Source organism: Dipodomys ordii, unplaced genomic scaffold (assembly GCF_000151885.1).
Source record: "Dipodomys ordii isolate 6190 unplaced genomic scaffold, Dord_2.0 Scaffold100, whole genome shotgun sequence".
Taxonomy (NCBI): Eukaryota; Metazoa; Chordata; class Mammalia; order Rodentia; family Heteromyidae; genus Dipodomys; species Dipodomys ordii.
This window is the reverse complement of record NW_012267316.1, coordinates 5,403,937-5,424,169: the sequence shown is the minus strand read 5'-3', so window position 1 is coordinate 5,424,169 and position 20,233 is coordinate 5,403,937. Positions and strand designations below refer to the sequence as shown.

Below are 20,233 nucleotides of genomic sequence, written 5' to 3'. Positions count from 1 at the left end.
TTCTTTGTTGCTTTATATGTCCCTCCCCCACAGTATAACCCCTGCTTTCACTGTATTTGATGTTGGTATAATTTGTGGAGGGGAAGGGGAAAAACAAATCATTTAAATAGGGATACAGGTGGACCCAGTGCAACAATGAGATGTACAAGTCCTTATGTCGAAAATGAACTTTACAACTTTGGTAGGGGGGGAGGGGATTGGGTGGGGAGTGTGGGGGGAGGATGGGATAGGAAGGGGAAACAAAGGAGGAGGCTACAATGCTTGATAAGAAATGTACTCATTATCTTGCCCATGTAATTGTAACCCCTCTGTACAGTACTTTCACAATAAAAAAAAAAGATTTAAAAAAATTCACAACTTCTATTTCAATGCAAAAAGATCAGTAGATAGCCTGCTGAAACATTACCTTCATTATCAAGTTCTAGAAAACTTTTGTTCGTTTTTGTTAGTAGGCAGGGAAAAATGACTAGGTTTTAAATCACTGGGGAAGTCTGCAAACCATATTGCTGCTCTGAAGGCCATTCCAAAGGGCACCATCACCTACCCAGAGCTGCCACCCCAATATCCTGGGCCAGACTCCAGGGAATCAAGGAAGGAAGAAGAGGACACTGTGCTCACAAGGAACAATTTGACATTGTGTTACCCCAGTGACCTTCGTGAATGTTAGAACTGTGAGGAACTGTGAGGAGCAGCACTGCTATCACTGTCCAAACACTAGCATTCTATGACTCAGAGGCACTGTCAAAGAACCTTGATGTAGAACCACTGGTTTGTACCAACTGTTGAGGTAATCATTCACATAAGTGGAAATTCCTCACCAAGAGATTTTTAAATACTATATGGTTCTTTCTCAAGGGAAAGTTAAGATGATTAAACCTTCTCTCATTCAACAAATATTACTGAATGCCCCATAAGGAAAGGATATGTCTACACATAAGGTAAAGGGGTGAGTAGTTCAGAAGGCCACTGAAAATCAAAGGAGCAATTAACATTAAGGTACCTGTCCAGGATGAGGGTGGAAATGGCAGAAGCTACAAAACCCAAAACATCTAGCTCATGAATAAGTTAAACTAGATAAAATAAGACCCTATAGCAAAATTAAATAATAAAGAGGCCATTATCAAGTGATAAGAATGAATCATTACAAAAGTCCTAAATTGAAAATATGACTTCGGGGCTGGGAAGGTAGCTCAGTGGTAGAGCGCTTGCCTTGCATGCATGAGGCCCTGGGTTCGATTCCTCAGCCCCACATAAGCAAAAAGAAAAAAGCCAGAAGTGGCGCTGTGGCTCAAGTGGTAGAGTGCTAGCCTTGAGCTGAAGAGCTGAGGGATAGCGCCCAGGCCCAGAGTTGAGGCCCCACGATCAGACCAAAAAAAAGAAAGAAAGAAAATATGATTTCAAAATATATAAAGCAAGTTAATAAATCATAAAAATTAAAATTCATAATTTCATAATAAATTCATAAAACTATCAAAGGCTACAAAAAATTTAAACCACACAATTAACCAACAATCCCACATTGAGCGTCCACCTTACCCCAGTTAGAATAGCCATTATCAAGTATTCTGATAACAACAGATGCTGGCCGGGATGTGGCCAAAAGGGAACCCTACTGCACTGCTGGTGGGAGAGTAAACTTGTTCAACCACTCTGGAAAGCAGTATGGAGGTTCCTCAAAAGATTAAACATAGAGCTCCGCTATGACCCAGCAGTCCCATTCCTGGGCATTTACCCAAATGACCACAAAGAAGGCCATACTAAAGCTAACAGCACAACCATATTCAATGCGCAATTATTTACCATAGCTAAGATAAGGAACAAACCTAGATGCCCCTCAGTAGATAAATGGATCGAAAATGTGGTAAATATACACAATGGAATTCTATACGTCCATCAGAAAGAATGACATTGTCCCATTCATAAGGAAATGGAAAGACTTGGAAAAAATCATATTAAGTGAAGTAAGCCAGACCCAAAGAAACATAGGCTTCCTGATTTCCCTCATTTTGTAATAATTAGTATATGTCTAGAATAGTCTCAGCAGAGGCTCACAAAAGCTCAATAGCTATTTACATATGACCATATAAGATGATGCTAATCAGCATGAACTCCAACATATGGAAACAAGAGGTATTTTTCTTGTTGTTTGTTTTTAATGTATTGTGTGAAGTTATTTCTTTTTTCTTTCCCCTCCCTTTGGTTTAATCCCCTATTGTCACTGTATTTTATTCTGGTACCCTGCATCTTGTATATACATTAACCTGATTTCGGAAATGGTAGGGGAATAACAAAATGGAGAGACAACGGACAAAGGGAGAATCAATGCAACAGCGATACTCACAAGACAGTATGTAGGAAATGAACTTTACAACGGGGAGGGGGGGAGCAGAGGGTGGGGGCGGGAAAGTGGGAGAAAAACAGGGAGGGAGCAACAATGTTCAACAAGAAATGTACTCGCTATCTGACACATGTAACTGTAACTTCTCTGTACATCACTTTGACAATAAAATTAAATTTTTCTTAATCCCATATATTTTTACAAATTGCCGCAATCTGCTGGCATTCCATAAATAAAAATAAAACTGAAAATGCTAGCATAAAATCAATGACAGGTAAGCATTCCTTTGAAAATACCTTTATTGATATTTGTATACTGAGTAGTGATATAAAATATATTTCTTGCTGTGGGTTACAATTAATCCTTTAAGATTTTCAATCTAATGGATTTACATATACCACCCTAAACTTAAGAGCATCCACCATTCCTGTCAAGCACATAAAAAACATTTATAAACCTAACCATTTACTAAGTACAAAAGAAGTCTCAACAAATTCAATATTGACATCATATTTGATGTATATATTAATATACACTGCCAACCTTCAAATATGCCTTTGAGATGGGTATGGATAGAAAAAAGAGTATGGATATGACAGAGGAAAAAAAAAACATTTTTGTGCCCGTCCTGGGGTTTGAACTGCCTGGGTGCAGTCCCTGAGCTTTAGTGTTCAAGGCTAGTTAAGCCCCAGCTCTACTTCCAGCTTTTTTTTGATAGATATTTGGAGATAAGAGTCTCACAAGCTTTCCTTCCCAGGCAGGCTTTGAACAGAAATCTTAGATCTCAGTCTCCTGAGTGTCAAGGATTATAGGTGTAAGTCACCGACGTCCAGTTAGAAAAACATTTTTAATGGTAGTCAAAATTCACAAATAATGCCAGGGTACCAAAATCAAATACAATAAAAACAGAAGCTATACCATCAGAAGAAGAACATACAAAAGAAACAAAAGATCACATAGTGCATTACAAACAACAATAAAGACAAACCTCTTGTGTCCAAGTCTTGGAGTTCATTTTACTTAGCATCATCTTATATGGTCATATGTACATAGCTATTGAGCTATTCTGTTCATCTGCTAAGATTATCCTAGATGTATACTAATTATTATAAATAAGGGAAATCGTGGGACCTATGTTTCTCTGGGTCTGGCTTATTGTATATACATTTATTTGAATTAGAGAAGGAAGGGAAACAACAGAATGGTGAGACAAAGGACAAGGGGGAACCAATGCAACAGCAATATACACAAGACAATATGTTAGAAAGGTTCTGTTACTGGGCTGGGAAGGTGGCTCAGTGGTAGAGCGCTTGCCTTGCATGCATGAGGCCCTGGGTTCGCCTCAGCACCACATAAGCAAAAAAAAAAAGAGCTGGAAGTGGCTCTGTGGCTCAAGTGGTAGAGTGCTAGCCTTGAGCTGAAGAGCTGAGGGACAGCACCCAGGCCTAGAGTTTAGGCCTCACGACTGGACTAAAAAAAACAAACAAGCAAAAAAAAAAAAAAAACTTAAATAAAGAAAGGTTCTGTTACAATTTGGGGGGTTGGAGGGGGATGGAAAGTAGGAGAAAATTAAGGGAAGGGGTTACAAGGTTGACAAGAAATGTACTCATTACCTTACTTATGTAACTGAAACCCCTTTGTACATCACCTTGATAATAAAAAAATCTAATAAAATTGAAAAAAATAAAAATTAACAAATAAAGCCTGGCACCAGTGGCTACTCAGGAGGCTGAGATCTGAGGATGGCGGTTGAAAGCCAGCCCAGACAGAAAAGTTTGTGAGACTCTTACTCCAATTACCCACCAGAAAATTGGCACTGTGGCTCAAAGTGACAGAGCCCTAGCCTTGAGCTGAAGAGCTCAGGAACAGTTGCTCAGGCCCTGAGTTCAAGCCCCATGACTGACCAAAAAATATTCACAAATAAAATTAACCACTTTCAAGTGTACAATTTAGTGGCATTTAGTACATTCACAACTTGGTACAACCACGACTGCTACCTAGTTCCAAACCACTTTCATCATCTCAAAGAAAACTCCAAATCTCTACTCCCTGGTTTATAGGTCTCTTTCCCATCAGCCCCTAGAAACAACTCACCTGTTTTCTGTCATATGTCTGCCAACTCACAGTACTTTCTACACATGGAATCATAGGGTATGTATAGCTTCTGAAACTTACTATGTTTTCACGTACAACCTATGTTTTATGTATCGATAAAAAAGAAAATTCCTAAGACTACAGATGCAGAAGAGTAGAACCCAAAGCACAGAGCAAGCCACTGAAGAAGCCTGCCTCACCATGGCCTGCTTTCAAAGTCAAGAGCAGCAATAGTAAATTCATCCTCCCAAGAGAGATGGAGTCCTATACAAATCCACAAAGAATCTACTTGTCTAAAAAATGTATTGTCATGTAGCCTCAGGTTTCACATCCCAAAATTCAACCAACTATAGATCAAAAATATTTCAGGGAAAAAATACTGTGGCTCATTCATAAGATTATTTCTTTGTTGCTATGTACGTCCTTCCCCCACAGTATAACCCCTACTTTCACTGTATTTGATGTTGGTATAATTTGTGGAGGGGAAGGGGAAAAACAAATCGTTTAAATAGGGATACAGGTGGACCCATTGCAACAATGAGATGTACAAGTCGTTATGTCGAAAACAAACTTTACAACTTTGGGCGCGGAGGATGGGGGGGGCAGGGGGAGGATGGGAAGGGATGGGAAGGGAGGAGGCTACAATGCTTGATAAGAAATGTACTCATTATCTTGCCCATGTAATTGTAACCCCTCTGTACAGTATTTTCACAATAAAAAAATTCTTATTTATCATCTCAAAAAAAAAAATACTGTGGCTGCAGTGAACATGTACACATTGTTTTTCTTACTGTTGTCCCCTAAACAATGTTATAACGATTTAGGCATCACTTGCATTGTACTAGGTATTATCAGTAATCCAAAGTAATGGATTATGAGTAATCTGTTTAATGGATTTTATATAGATGGTTTAAGTGAATACATACAAGTTATATGGAAATATTATATCACTTTATATACAGATCTTTGCATCATAGATTTTAGTGTCTAGGGGTCCTGGAACCAACCTCTTACATTTACCAAGGAATCACTCTATGTTTGTGTGTATGCAGGTGAGTGTTATTATATATAAACATTAAAATATATACACATAACAATTTTTATAAAATGTACGCCTATATTACTTTCTCTGCCCACAAGGTGGAAATCATATGGCATACTTTGAAGCAAACTTAAAGAAAAAGATAGAGGAAGTACCAGAAACTGTATGTGGGAAGACAAAAGGACCACAAGCTCCCTCGTCTTGAGGACAGATCCCTGAGGAAGTTAAGGACTGCTGCCTCCTGCAGCAAAAGCAGGCTCTGGGAAGCTAATCTGCTCTGCACTACCAGCAAGCTGTGATCACCACAGCTCTCCATTCTCATCTGTTTGTTCACTGCCGCACATAACATGTATCAAGCACTGTTCCAAACACAATAACCTCACAATGAAGCCAAACCTTGTCCTGTGGAACTCGAACTCCAGTGTAACTTTAGTGACAAGAGGAATGGATTCAAGGAACGAAAACAAATGACATTTTCATGTGGCATTTCCCACCACAGAGCCTACGACCAAACCTGAACCAAGTGTGGTATTGCAGGCTAGGATAGATAGAATGACTGGGTGATTCTGAAAATGGATCCAAATATCAACAATGACCTGCTAAGTGAGGCCATCAGCAAGTACTATGCCAGCATCCAAAAGCCTTCACCAAGGGTTTTTTATTTCATCAACATGCAGGATGTTTTCCAAGAAAACACTCAGCTTTAATCTTATAATGGAAATCAAAAGCAGATCAGAATTTACATTGCTGTATGCAAGAATAATTTTTGCAGGAATAATCACTCCCTGAAATGCAAAAATATCTATATTTAAATCATATTGGCTGAATGATATATATAGATAGCATACATTACCTATTTACAGAACATATTCTGTAGCTCATTGGACAAGAAGACTCAAGAAAAAAGCTACTGCTTAATTCTGTACTCTAGTAATAATAAATCCCATTTGGACACATGTAAGGAATTAATGGCCACCTAATCTGAATGGAAATTATAAGTAATAGATTTCAACCAGGCTTTTCTATAAAATGCCAAACAGTAAACACTTTAGGTTTTGCAAGCAACACAATCTTTTTCCAAAGTCTTCTTTGCCTTTGGGGTTTTTATTATGTATGGAGTTTTTTATTCATTTATTTGACAATATCAGAAAATAATAAAAACCATGCTTTTTGTGTGTATGCTGGTACTGGGGCTTGAATTCAGGGCCTGGGCACTGTCCCTTACCTTTTGCACTCCAGGCTAATACTCTACCACTTGAGCCCACTTCTGGCTTTTTAGTGGTTAATTTGTGACTAGGCTGGCTTTGAACCATGATCCTCAGATCTCAGCTTCCTGAATAGCAAGGATTATAGACATGAGCTACCCACACCTGGCTAGAAAAACCATTCTTAACTCCTGAGCCAAATAAACAGGCCTTCCATCATTGGTTGTTCTGCTTTCTAGCAGCACAAGAATGAGACTATAGAGTCTCAAGTATCTAACAATTAACACAGGAGGAAAGGCTACACATTTCCACATTACCTCTTTCAGCTTCTCTAGCTCATTCTGGAGGGCCTGTCTAGATATTTCCACTTCAATCATCTGTTGTCGGAGAGTTTCATTTTCATCTTCAGCTTTAGTACGCTTTTCCTCCACTGTCTCAAGTTCATGGTGCAATCTGACAGACACATCTTTGGCTACCTGCATCGGCCCACAGAGATAAACATCAGGATATAAAGTTTTCAGACCACATCAGAGGCAGAATTACTAAGTAATATAGTAGTACAATAAGTAACAAGATGGTTCCAGATATATTTAACAGACTTGTACTTAATGGAAGAGGTATTACAGGTTAAGCACCTGTGATTGATATCTGAATCATTTCAGATAAGGGACAGACGACTGGTAGTTTAAAACAAGAAATCAACCAAGCACTGGTGGCTCAAGCCTGAAATCCTGGTTACTTAAGGCAGCTGAGATCTAAGGATCCTGTATTGAAGTCAGCCCAGGCAGACAAATCCAAGAGACTCTTATCTCCAATTCACCACCACAAAGGCAAAAGAGGAGGTGTGGCTCAAGTCTTAAGAGTGCTAGCCTTGAGCACAAGCACTTAGACCTTGAGTTCAAGCCCCAGGACTGGCAAAAGAAAAACGGACAGAAAGAAGGAAGGAAAAGAGAAAGAGAGAGAGGAGAGAGGGAGAGAGAAAAAGAGAGAGAGAAGAAAGATAGAAAGAAAAAAAAAGAAAGAGAGAGAGAAAGAAAGGAAAGAAGGGAGGGAGAGAAAAAGAAAGAGAAAGAGAAAGGAAGGAAGGAAGCAAGGAAGCAAGGAAGGAAGGAAGGGAAAGGAAAGGAAAAGAAAAGAAAAGAAAGAATAAAAAAAATCAATCTTGTGAGGGGTCTATGACTCGTACTTTCATCTGGATTCAAAGGTAACTTTGGATAATCCAATTTCCTCACAGAATAGCATCGAGAATGCCAATTCTTCACATGCTTTATATGATAAATTACAAATAATAATAATGAACAAGTCAATATTTGTTTTAAACTTGCCTGACTAAAAATAGCAATAGTAATAATGAATTCTATATGCAGTAGATGTTCAGCATACTCAAGTTTTAAATTGTCTACTGTGGTGCTTGTGTGGTTAAAATGCTCAAATGTTCAAAGCAATTATACATCTTTACTTTCTAAAAGCAAATGAGAAAAGACTTTGTAAAGAAATAGAAATCACCCTTTCTTGCACTGAATGACATTTTCTTAGCAATTTATAACTTCGATAGAATTACAAAGATTCTTTTCCTGTTGTAATGAAAGCTAGATGAGATTGCATAAGTACTCTTGTACTAAGGAGGACATTATGCATAATTCATCTCTAGATAAATGATTTGATAATCAGGTCATGACAGTGAGCAATAGTATAAAGTCTGGGATTTCTTCATATCATTTCTGCCAGTGGTTCTCAAGGAGACTTAGATTATTAGTTACAAATCAGTTTTCCTTCAGTTAGGTCACCAATATACAAGTATCCCTCAGGTTATGAGAATGTCAGATTTTCCACATCCAAGAAACCTAAATAACCTTGAAGATGGTAGGAAGGTGGTAACTTTTAAGAGTAGTCCTTGACTTGACAACCAATAAAAATTTTTGAGCTTATTTCAGAAATAATCTCTAGGAATAGCTGCATAATTTCTATTCAGCTGTCAGAGTAACTGGCAGGTATTAATTCTTTTTTGCATTGTAGTTCCATTACAACGATTTTTTAAAGGTTTAGTTGAGATAATTTTATGACAGATTTAAACCTTATGCCATTCAAGTTATATAAGTAGACATACTCTATGGGCCATAACGTAAATAAAGAATGTTTGTGCTGAAATCGGCTGAGACAGACATAGTAGGAAAACATCAAGAATATGTGTCCCATTTGCGGGGGAGGGGGAGACAGCACTCTCTTGTAGCCCCAGTCCCCCCACAAAAGCCTGAGGGAGGAGAACGGCTTGAGCCCAGGAGTTTAAGATCAACCTCAATAACAGAGAAACCACAAAAAGAGAGACACAGACAGACTGAGAACCCATTTACCAGGAGGCTAGGAATCTGTGGCCCAGTGGTAGGGTGCTTGCCTGGCATAAGGGAGGCCCTAGATCCATACCCTGCACCTCTACCCTCAAAACAAGAAACTTTTGACAAGTCTGGAGTTCCATCTTCAGATAGCTAACCCCTTACCCCTAGGATGCCCAGGCCATCAGTCCCTCTAACTCACCTTCAAGTCTTGCTCTAGGCTTCTGATAAGTTCACCATCCACCTGCCCTGTTTCTGCCACTTTCAAGCTTTTCTGCTCAGCTTTCCTGAGCCGGTACTGTAGGATTCGGCAGTTCTTGTTAGCACGGTCCAGCTCTCGCCGGAGCTCCTGTAGTTGGTAAACATCTTCCTCTAAGTAGCTGTCTCTCATCTCTTCCATCTCAGCTCGGAGTTCATCCAGCTCATCCTAGGAAAACCAGACAGGGAAGGTTTATGAGCCAAATCAAAAAGGATGGCATTTCTCTCCTCCACACACCACCCTCATCCTATCTTCAACACTAAATACCAAATGCCTGTACCCTACCCATCAGCTCATGGCCAACCAGGTGCTTTGGTCAGGGACCTCTTCTGTTGGGATCTCCTGTGCCTTCTCTCTCTCTGGATTCATGGCGAAACAGCTTCTTGGGATTTATTCTACTCACAATATTTCCTTACATAATCATAAATACAATCTTCTCTACAGATAATTAAGCCTTCAGATTAAAATCTAACATTGACCTAAACCTATATCTCTAAGGCACAATTTAGATACTAAGATGAGTCAGATAGGCCCAGCCCTCAAAGGACATAAACTAGTAAGATAATAACTGGTCATTGCTCTGGAATTACAGCACTCCTGCATATGTCTCTGAAATGTTTGTTCTAGCTGGATGCTGATGGCTTATGCATGCAATCTTAGCTACCCATGATGCTGAAATCTGAGGGCTACATTTCCAAGCAAGCCTGGGGAGGAAAATCTGTGAAATTCTTATCTCTAATTAACCATCAAAAATAAAAATAAAAGATATTGAAGTGAAACTGTGACTCAAGTGATAGAGTGCTAGCCTTAAGGAAAAAAAAAAACTCAGAGACAGCACCCAACCCCTGAGACAAGCCCCCAGGACTGGCACAAAAATAAATAAATAAGATTTTGTTCCACAATACCAGATTCAGCATTGACTAATGGACTCCGACCTTAAAATGTTTTCCTGTTACACACATTGGGCTTACTCCTGTTTTTCCTTTCCATATCTTCTTTCTTTATCATCAAAAAGAAAACACTCTGGGAATGACTTTGATACCTTGTACTCATAAATCAATACGTTGAACTGAAACTCATTTGTACAACTTAAAAGTAGACACTCTAAATATGACAGTAAACAAAGAATGGCAGGGCTCCTTGTTTTGATCTAAGTTCCCATAGTAGGCCCCAGCAAAGCACCCTAAATTTCAAAATGAAGTCATTCACACTAGAGCTCCAAGTCATCAAACCAAAACCAAGTTGTAAGGTATAATCAGGGAAGAGGTAACTGCAATTGGACAGTTTCAAAATCAAGACCGGAATTCTCCCAGCTCTAACGTTTGAGGAAGGGAAGTGGGGTTAAAGCAGAGGTGAGTGGATGTTAACTATTCTTCCATGATTCTTTCCCTAAGTCCCTGTATCACAATGTAAGTACTTTAGAAACCACACAAGGCCTCAGGGCTCTTTCAGCAATCTCCAATCCCCCTCCATCTAGAAAATCAGATCTTCTCCCTTCAACCAAGGAAACACTAATTCTATTTTATGAAATATGCCTGATTTTAGAATTGTAAAATAGAGCCAATTAAAATCTTTAAAGTAAACTTGACTTCTGACAAGAGAACCCAAGGCTTCCCACTTTCCTCAGTTCCACAGCCACAAGCAATGCTCTCTTTTCCCTACTCTATCTAATCACCCCAGACCAAGGACCAGGCCCAGGCCCCCAGCTTCCCTCCCACTTGGCAGTTTCCCCACTGGAGTTACTCTTTCATATGTAAATCAAACCATCTCACTCCCTACCAAACCCTCCAGGGCTTCTTTTTTGTCCTTTCTTCCCTACCAGGCACATCCAGCTTAGTAGGTCTAGAATTGTCTGGAGACCTCATCTACTATTCCCTCTCCTAGAAACGCTCCCCCCTCCCACCCTAGATCTTAGGGGGAGCTCACCGCCTAGAAGGCACCCCGCTGATGCCTCCCCTTGGTTAGCCCCTGGCCTCTAAGGCCATCACATTATTTGTTCTTTCTTTTTTCCCTAGTTACTATTTGTCATCTGCCCTAAAAGGTGAGCTTTGAAAGACTTGAAAGCGTTGAAAGGCCTGGTAAGATTGTCCTTCAGACTTTCAAAAAACATTTGTGGAATGAATACACCAGAACAACAAGCACCACTTAGAAAGACCAAATCCCAGAGATGACTAAAATGAGGCTGAACCACAGCACTGCTCAGCTCCAGTTCTGTAGCCTAATTATGGAAACCATTTCCCAAAAACAGAGATTTATCTGCAGTATATAGAATATACATTATACCCAAAAGACTTCAACCAAAAATCATTTGCAAGGAAGGAAATTAAAGGAAAAATTCTAGAAATGTACCTGCATGCTTCAATAACTGATTATTCAAATGCATCAAGAATAGCATGTAATTAATCCCTCTTTAGTTTGTTCAGTTAGTATTGAGTTTCATGAAGAAAATTTTTGAAGTAGGGGCATGGCTTAAGTGGCAGAGCACCTGCCTAGCAAGCCCAAGACCCTGAGTTCAGGGTAAGAGACATAGAGACAAGAGAGACTCTCTCCCAAACTTGGACATCCTAATCAGGCATGGGGAATGTCTGACCAACCACAGAATGCCTGAAAAATTATTTGGTACATGATCGATAGACATGTATGCTTCTCAACAGCAGCCCCATCTGCTTGTCTTGATAATTTTGTATGACCCACAAACACTGTCATAAAACTCCAAAGGGCCCTTGGCCAAAATGAGAGAAAAGAACAGGGATAAAAGGTGGCAGACATTGCATGTGGCAGATAACATGTGGCCCATCAAGGCACTTCTTATTCCCACAGTGCCTCAGGGTCCTGTTCAAAAGCTTCTTCCCATAATGCCCTGGGTGTCTGTTCAACCAATAAAAAGAGCCAGGGCAGTATACATATAAGCCATCAAGCAATCAGTGCAAAGCTCAGAGGAGGATCAATGCAAGAAGCTCAGTACCATAAAAGTTCCCCCAGAGGACTCTATTGGATTTCTCTTTGAGGTCCCTTTCATATGGAGAGCTTTCTTTCAAGGCTATCCTTTCACTTTGAAATACTTTTATAGGCAGAAAAAAAAATCTAATTCCTTCCCTTAAATATCAGAAAAAAGGTTTCCCTAACCCTGTTTGTCAATTTTTGTCCTGCATTCAATTTGTTCCTGGATTCCTACTGTCCTCCCAAATTCTGCGTTTGTTCTTAAAGTGTATAAGAAAATTCAGAAGTTTCCAACTCTGCAATCTTAGGGTAGAACAGACATTGAACAGAAAGAAATACCCTGAAAATGAGTTTATCCTGAGTAAGACGAAGGAAACAGAACAAATGAACTGGAAACCATAGAAAACTATGGATAGGCCAAAGTGAAGGAAGCTGAGGTCCCAGTCAACATCAGCTACATGCAGTGATCTCTGAAAACACACAATCAGGCAACTCATCACCTTCCAACTGCAGCTCACAGATTTCTCCTGTTTGTCCACACTATCCACATCAAGAGATTCTCCTAACCAAATGATGCATTTTCCTAAGCAAACAAAGCATTTCAGTGAACAGCCAGACATTCCTCAGGTTGAAGAATAAACCTCCACTAACTTCCTGGTGCTCAGATGAGTAAAAAGCTTCTTTTCTCAGGCTTTTATAGAAATGTCCATGGTTGAAAATGTCACACACACACACACACAAAGATGTAAGTGTAAATCTCAGCAGTGAAAATGTTGTGAAGTATAACCAAGTTTAATTTTTGTTTCCTTCCCAGAGCTCTTTCCCTGTAAATCTTGTTCCTGGAAGGAAAATCTGCTGGACCCAGGAGCTTTTGCACCCAACCTATAGCTGGACCGTTGAATACCCAAGAGCAGAATGGACAAGCCAGGTTCTCCAGGAGACCAAGGACCCAGATCTTGCAAGAAAATGCCTGCCACTCTTCACGAAAGAGGATGCTGCCCAGATGCCCGACTCCTATTGTGGCTCTGATGGCAAGAACTGCACCCCACCAGCAGACCAAAATCTTTAAAATGGCTTATAGTCATCATTCTTGAAAGACAGCAGAAAGTTCTGACTCTTCAAAAATCTAGGACATCCACATCTCAAAGTCTGATACACCAGACTTTGAGAAAGAACCCAATTGAAACATTTCTCGGTACAATCAGGAGGTAATTGTTTCACTGGGTAACTAATAAAAAAAAAAGTAGTTTAATACAAGAAATAATCAGTATAGTCATCACAAGTACACTTCTAGATCAGTACATATGTACACATACAAATCCACAGTGATTCTAACTCTCGTTCATGGGAGAAATGTGATGGATTTACATTCTGCAAAGTATCTATAGAAGTCAGTCATGAGTGAGATGCAGGTGGCTTCTACCTGTAATCCTAAACTACTGCGGATTACAGACAGAAAGGATTGTGATACTATCTCCAAAATAACCAGCAAAAATCAACACTTAAGGAATGGCTCATGTGGTAGAGCTCTAGCTAAACAAGCCAAGTGATTACAAGCCCCTAATTTCAAAGTCCAGAACTTGAAAAAAAAAAAGTTCTAAATGTTATACACACTTTAAGATGCAGAACATATCTACCATAATGTTAAATAGTAAATATGGTATACAGACATGTAAACAACAATTATTGGGTTTAAAATGTTTAAGAGCTGGACATATCCATATTCCAATCATAGAGCAGTCCATATGTAAACATACTATCAACACCAGTTCACTAAAAAGAAAATTAGAAAGAACATAATTGCTTATATTTGAGTTGCTGCTCTTTATAACCCAAATTTTATCTCAATTTCTAAAACAGAAAAACATTCTTTATTAAACACTTTACCCTTATGATAATTCTGTCAGGAGCATATTACTCCATTTAAAAAAAAAGGAAACTAAACTGAGACTGGTTAATGTATCCAAAAGCCTCACAACAACAAAAGACACAAAGCAGCAAATCCACTGCTGTCTGCGTTTAAACTCACACACACACTTTATAGTTAACACTACAAAGTGCTTGCTATAAATGATCTTCAATTGTACTTTTAAAAGCCCACTATCCATGTAAACTAATAAAATTAGCCTAGCATTTACAGATTGACAATTGTCAACATACAAATGTATCCATTAGAGTAACTAGTCCCAAGGAAAACACTGCAATAAAGATATGAATATGCCCATCTCAAAATTAAAGACACTGGGCAGGGCACTGGTACTTCACAGGCATACTCCCAGCTATGCAAGAGGCTCATAGATCAGAAGGATCACAGCTCTAGGCTAGCCCAAGCAAACAGAAAAGGCTAGGTACAGTTGTCTGTCTGTCATCCCAGCTACAGGGGGAAGTATAACTAGGACATCTCAATCTAAACCAGCCTAGGCAAAAAGTAAGACCTTATCGCAAAAATAACCAGACCCATGCAAGCACGGGTCAAGTGACAGAATGTCTGCCTGGCAAGTAGGAAGCCCTGTGCTCAAAACCCTGGCACCATGCCAAAAAAATAAAGGGGTGGGGGGCATTGAGAATTTAAAAGTTTAAATAGCTTCCCACCCACGTGTCTAGTATAGAGGTAGGACCAGGACTAATGTTTTCACTCCTCCTGTGGCATCTGGAAAAAAGCAATTTTCAGGTTCGTTGAGAAGAAGTCACAGAGAAGCAAATTACAAACCATGTAAGCTGGCAGCAGTCACTCAAATAGCAAAAACTATTATTATTCAGATTAGGGTCATGATGAGTAGTGATTTTCAAGCTACCATTACATTAATTTTCTGAGGACATGCTCTAATTTAGAAAATATTGTATTCCAGAACCCTAAAGAAGTCTGCCATTCCACTGTTTAAGGAAATCAAATGAAGCAGAACATAGTGTTTCTGACAGAAACTATTTTGATTACACAGTAAATAAAAGTAGAAATTTCTGTTTTCTTATTATACACAGAATTAATAAGAAAAACTGTCCTTAGCACTTCTATATTGAATTAATAACAAGTCTGTGATATATTTAAATGTCCCATCATTGTCTTGCTGCAAGCTAGCCTAGTTTAAATTATACATTTCAAATACTTTACATAAAATGGATTCCTGGAATGAAGCTGTCCAACTATTCTCTTTTTCCTACATGTAACAAATCAAGCCTTATGATATCATCAGTCTAAGAAATAATGAGGTACTACTCCAACAACTGAATAGACCAAGATTAAAAGATTAAACCAAGATAAAATGTTTCAATCAAAACCTCTAGAACTGTTTGATCCATAAATACAAAGGACCAAATTCAGGACATCTTGGTATAAGTGATCAAACTTGATCATACTAATGATTATGTTATTCTTAGTCCCAAACCAATCACAATTTCTATTTTAATAACTCCTGTTTCAATAAACCCAATCTGAACCCTAGAAGCAGTTCTCTAGCTACTGTTGCAATAATTCCATTGTCTAGGAGTTGCAGACACAAACTATTATCATTTGTCACATCCAAATCATCCACCTCATTTCCCTTGGGACAATAGCAATGTTCTTTCCAGTCCCAGCTGGAGCTAAGGAGGCAAGGGGCTGTAGCCATTGTTCATCAAGTACAGAGGGAGGGGATGTGGGCCTGGTCACCCCATCTTGCCACCTATCATGAGGACAGTGCTGCTTTCACAGGCTGCATACAGAATGGATGTGGAAAGCAGCATGTCAGAGTAGACTAAGGAATATTGTCCATGCTAATCCTTCCACAAGAAAGGGACAGAGAAGGGACAGGGAGGAGCTGAACGACCTCAGCGGCTGAGAGCTGCTTCTTCTTGCCCGTAACTGTCCCCCTCTCCGAGTGTAAGATGCCGAGTGTCTGGCTTCTTACTCAACCGAATATAACAAGCATATCTGAGCCAAAAACTCATAAAAAAAAAAAAAACTACCCCAAGTGACAGGATGGCAAGGCCAGATCAATGGGCAGACATTTCGATCTCTAAAAGCACAATCCTAGGAGTTGTAACTCAGTGGTAGAGCATATGCTTAGCATGCATAAGGCTAAGCTTCAATTCCCAGTACCTCCCATAAAACCAAAACCTCAGCCTCTCCCTTAGGAATCACCCCTCCAGAGAGGTCAATGTTATCTACCCTTGTTTTCTTTAAACTAAATGTTCTTACAAAATAACTGACAAAGTAGAGCAAAAGAAACAGCCCTTCCCACCCCAACTCTGATCCACTGACAGACAGCAGTATAGTAAGGGTCCACTGGGGGTGGGTTATGAATGTTAAGGCTGCCAAAAGCATCCTCAAAATAAGAAAATAAACTCAAAGTGATTACATTCTCCTGAAAGGCCTGTGGAAACAGAAGACATAATTATTATGTTGACAATGAGCACTGTAGTTTGTCTGATTGTCCTAGAGCAATCAAGCAAAATATGTAGCATTCTGGCAAAATGGAAACACATCAGGTTTGTACCAAAGTCAGTTTCCGTGTTTAAAAACATGCCTGGGTTTGTCTGGGAAAGAAGCAAAGGCCTGGAGATAACTGAACTCGTCAGCTTATTTTATGTTTTGAATACCTGCAGATATCTTCCAGTTCATCAGAGGGCAAAAGAAAACCCAACTACATTTCTGTCTGTGGTTCATGCAAAACCAGCCACTTGGACTAAGTGATGTGCTTTTTCATCTGGTCACCCCAAACCCCTTTGCTGAAGAGACAGAAAATAGGGTCAGGAATAACTCTATACATTCCACACAGCTTTAAAAAAGTGTACTAAAAACCAGGAGAATTACACTTGAATTTCTGATTCATAAGACATTCTCCTAGGGTCATGGGGCCTTGTTTTCCTGTTTGATGACACCATCATTTGAGATGTGAAATTATGGCAGTCTTACATAGCAATGGTAACAATCCTGATTCAAGGGAAGAACGTAATGCTTCATATGGCCACAACCCTCCAGAAGAGATCCAAGTAATATTTCTAGGCCAAGTTTCTCCTTGATGGATAACATATAAACAGATGGATGCTATATCTAATCTGTGCAACACTCCCTAAAAAACTAGTAGGTCAAAGATGTACTTTTATCTACCATTTAAAAAAAAAAGTTTCCCAGAGCATCATACAGAACAAAAAGCAAAGCTAGGTTTATAATGTGCATGGCCCATACAAAGAAAGGCAGACTGGCCTAGGTCCCCTGGGTTGCTGCTGCTAGAAGAAATCTGGTCATGCCCTGATAGAGCTCCTCAACCCTACAGAAATCTACCTGGCCTCTTATGTTTCTCTTCCAAATTGAGATTCTTATATTAGGTTTTTGAAGGATCAAGCATATACATAGTTCACACATACATGTAATGATTCTGTTTTCCTAGTCTCATTTGGACCCTTCTACCCAATGCTCAGGCTATTGGTAGAAAGGCTGCTCAGGCGCAGCAAACAGATGGTCATAACACCTTCTCCACAGGAAATGGCAAGTGAACATTTCCCGAAAATTAAACCTTGCCAGTGGGATTTCATGGACAGAAGTTCATTACAGCCCTTTCACCTGAAAAGAAAACAAGAGTCCCCTAGGAAAGCAGAATTCAGAGAGCTAGTAAAAGAGCTCAGAGGCAGGGTGCTTGGAAGCAGGGTACACAGAGAACAGCAGCCTTGCGGGAAACAGGGATGCAGCCTGGTATGCTGAACAGAACAGAGGCCAACACAAAGGGTGTCACTCACTGGTTAGGTGACCTTGGGAAAGTCCCTTAAGTTTTTGCTTCTCAGTATCCTTATCTGTGGAACTGGAGTTGTAACAAATGTAACAATGAGAGCTGGGGGTAGGGGTGAGATTCAGTTCTATTCTAGCATGTTCAGGGTGCTGGCACTGTGCGGGATTGGTGGGGGGGAGGGAGGCGGCTGTGGTGGGATCTTGTGAGGAAAGGTCAGGATCATTATTGGGAATTTAACTAGATGAGTGAATGAATAAATAAGGATAAAACCAGTCAATAAAGGATAAAAACCTAAGAATGTATTTTGAAGTAATTACCTTCTTTAAGACTCAGGAAGTAATAAAAATGTATTTTCTATCAGGAGGCCACATTTTCTACTTTGGATGCATCTTTGTTTGGGCAGAAATCCTGTAGGTCAGGATTATGCTTCAAAAAATCACCTTTGATATCTCTCACCCTCAGGGATCTTCCAAAATGCTTTTTCCAGAAAGAGTCCCACACAACAGTTGCTTTTTCTCTTGGACCCCTTGGAATTTCACTCCACTGTCTCTTATATAAGAGATGCACTATTGGAAACATCTCCAAGTTCCACTCTGCCCTATTCTCACTTCTGCTGCTCCGTCTCCTTCTTCCCACACTCTAACATCACTGGCTAGAACAGCTCTTGAAAAAGACTCTGGTCTGGGAAGGAGTACCACAGTTCATGTACTGACTCCGGCCGGAATTGCACACTTACCACCATCAACTCAGAAAAGCCAATCCTCAGTCCCACGTGTCAAACACTGGGCCTCAAGGAGACAGGTTATCATTTGCTGAGAAAACAGCTCACTCATAAAGCAGGGTCACACAGTCACTTTAAGAGGTATTCCCAAAGATTTTAACAGATACAGGAATAAATTATTGCCTCTGGAGTGATTTGCCAACCTGAGGATTGTAATAAATTCTAAAACAGCCTCCCCAGCACAACTCTCTTTATTTTTCTCTCCAATCACCTCAGCTGTCTTTGACCCCCTCAACACAGTCTAAACCCTCAGCTCTGCACCACGGGCCTTCTCCGTGGAGAAAAGATGGAGTCGGATTAAAACTAAGGGGACTAAGAAGCCATTGCAAGCACACCCTGCGGGAAGTATCAGTGTAACAGTAGTCTCAATTCCTTCCTTCCAAAGAGCTGGCACTGCCTGTGGCGATATAGGAGGGCTGGCTTGTGGACGGTTACAAAGCTCTCCACCCACTGAAATACTGTTGTCCCTGAACCCAGGCCACCAGGCTCCAGAACTTTCAACACTGAAAAGAACCAGGCCCCTCCCCCTGCGTGTGCTGCAGGAGCCCATAGGAGACACTGTAGGCCCCTGGCTTTTTCTGAAATTACAGGAGAAGCTGCAGTTAAATCCGCAAGCCTGCACCACCGCATGGCTGCCAAGGTCTGGCCACAACTGAATGGCTAGAGATAACACCTCCCCAACAGGTGAGACTAGCCCGGGGTCAACTGATGTATCCAGCTCCCAACAGGCTTAGTTGACGAAAGCAAATGACATCAGCAAAGGCAGGCAATACTAAAACCAAGAAGGGCTAAGTGGGTGAGAAGGACCGACAGGTCTTGCTTCGCCCACAAGTTGTGGCTCAGGCCACCAAGACCTACTAAATGCGGGGCAGGAAAGTTCAGAACATAGTGGGGTAAAAGAGCTCGCAGCGCCCCCAGCCCCGGGCTCCCAGGCTCCAGTGCCATCTGCCACCTGGCACCGGCTCAATCACCTTGAGGTAGTCGTTCTCCGAGCGCAGCTCCTCCATCTCCCGAAGCAGCTCCTCCTCCTCCACTGCCGGCCCCGGCACGAGCCGGGGCTGCTCATCCGGGCTGGGCTCCTTGGGCGTCCCGGGGACGGCTCGCTCAGGTGGTACGCGTCCCCCAACATCCTCCGTCGCACCCGATCCGGGGGACCCTGGGGCCACCCCGCTGAGACTGCTCCGGCCCCCCAGACAGGCAGCGGCGACCTGGGGTGCAGCGAGGAGTGCGGGGGGGTCGGGGCTGGCGGGCGGCGCCCCCCGGGCTGCTCCTCGCGGGGGTTCCCGGTCACTGGAGCCGGTGCCCGACTCGGCGTCGCTGCTGGCGGCGGGGAGCAGGCGCTGCTCATCGGAAAGGGGCTCCGAGGGGCAGTCGGAGAGGTCGGAGCTGCTGTCCGTGTGGCTGGTACGCGGGCTGGGGGTCAGGGGGCCGGCCGCCGAGGTCACAGAGAGGGTCACGGCTGGGATCGGGGCGGCGGGGGGCAGTAGACCGACGGCGCGCGCGGGGGGCACCCCGGAGCCGCGCTTGGCTTTGCGGCCCTTG

General features: G+C 41.2%; 1 protein-coding gene across 1 annotated transcript in view; it reads right to left on the bottom strand.

Annotated features, from left to right (window-relative positions):
• Nucleotides 1-19,766, bottom strand: part of Mtcl1 (microtubule crosslinking factor 1) — a 130,350-nt gene extending 110,584 nt beyond the window's left edge. Inside the window, exons 1-3 of the mRNA XM_013027160.1 lie at nucleotides 19,663-19,766; nucleotides 9,212-9,436; nucleotides 6,997-7,155 (exon numbers count right to left, since the gene is read on the bottom strand). Coding sequence (XP_012882614.1) covers nucleotides 6,997-7,155; nucleotides 9,212-9,436; nucleotides 19,663-19,698 — 420 coding nt within the window. The 5' untranslated portion in view covers nucleotides 19,699-19,766. The remainder of the gene's footprint in view (nucleotides 1-6,996; nucleotides 7,156-9,211; nucleotides 9,437-19,662) is intronic.
• Between the last annotated feature and the right edge of the window lie 467 nt (nucleotides 19,767-20,233).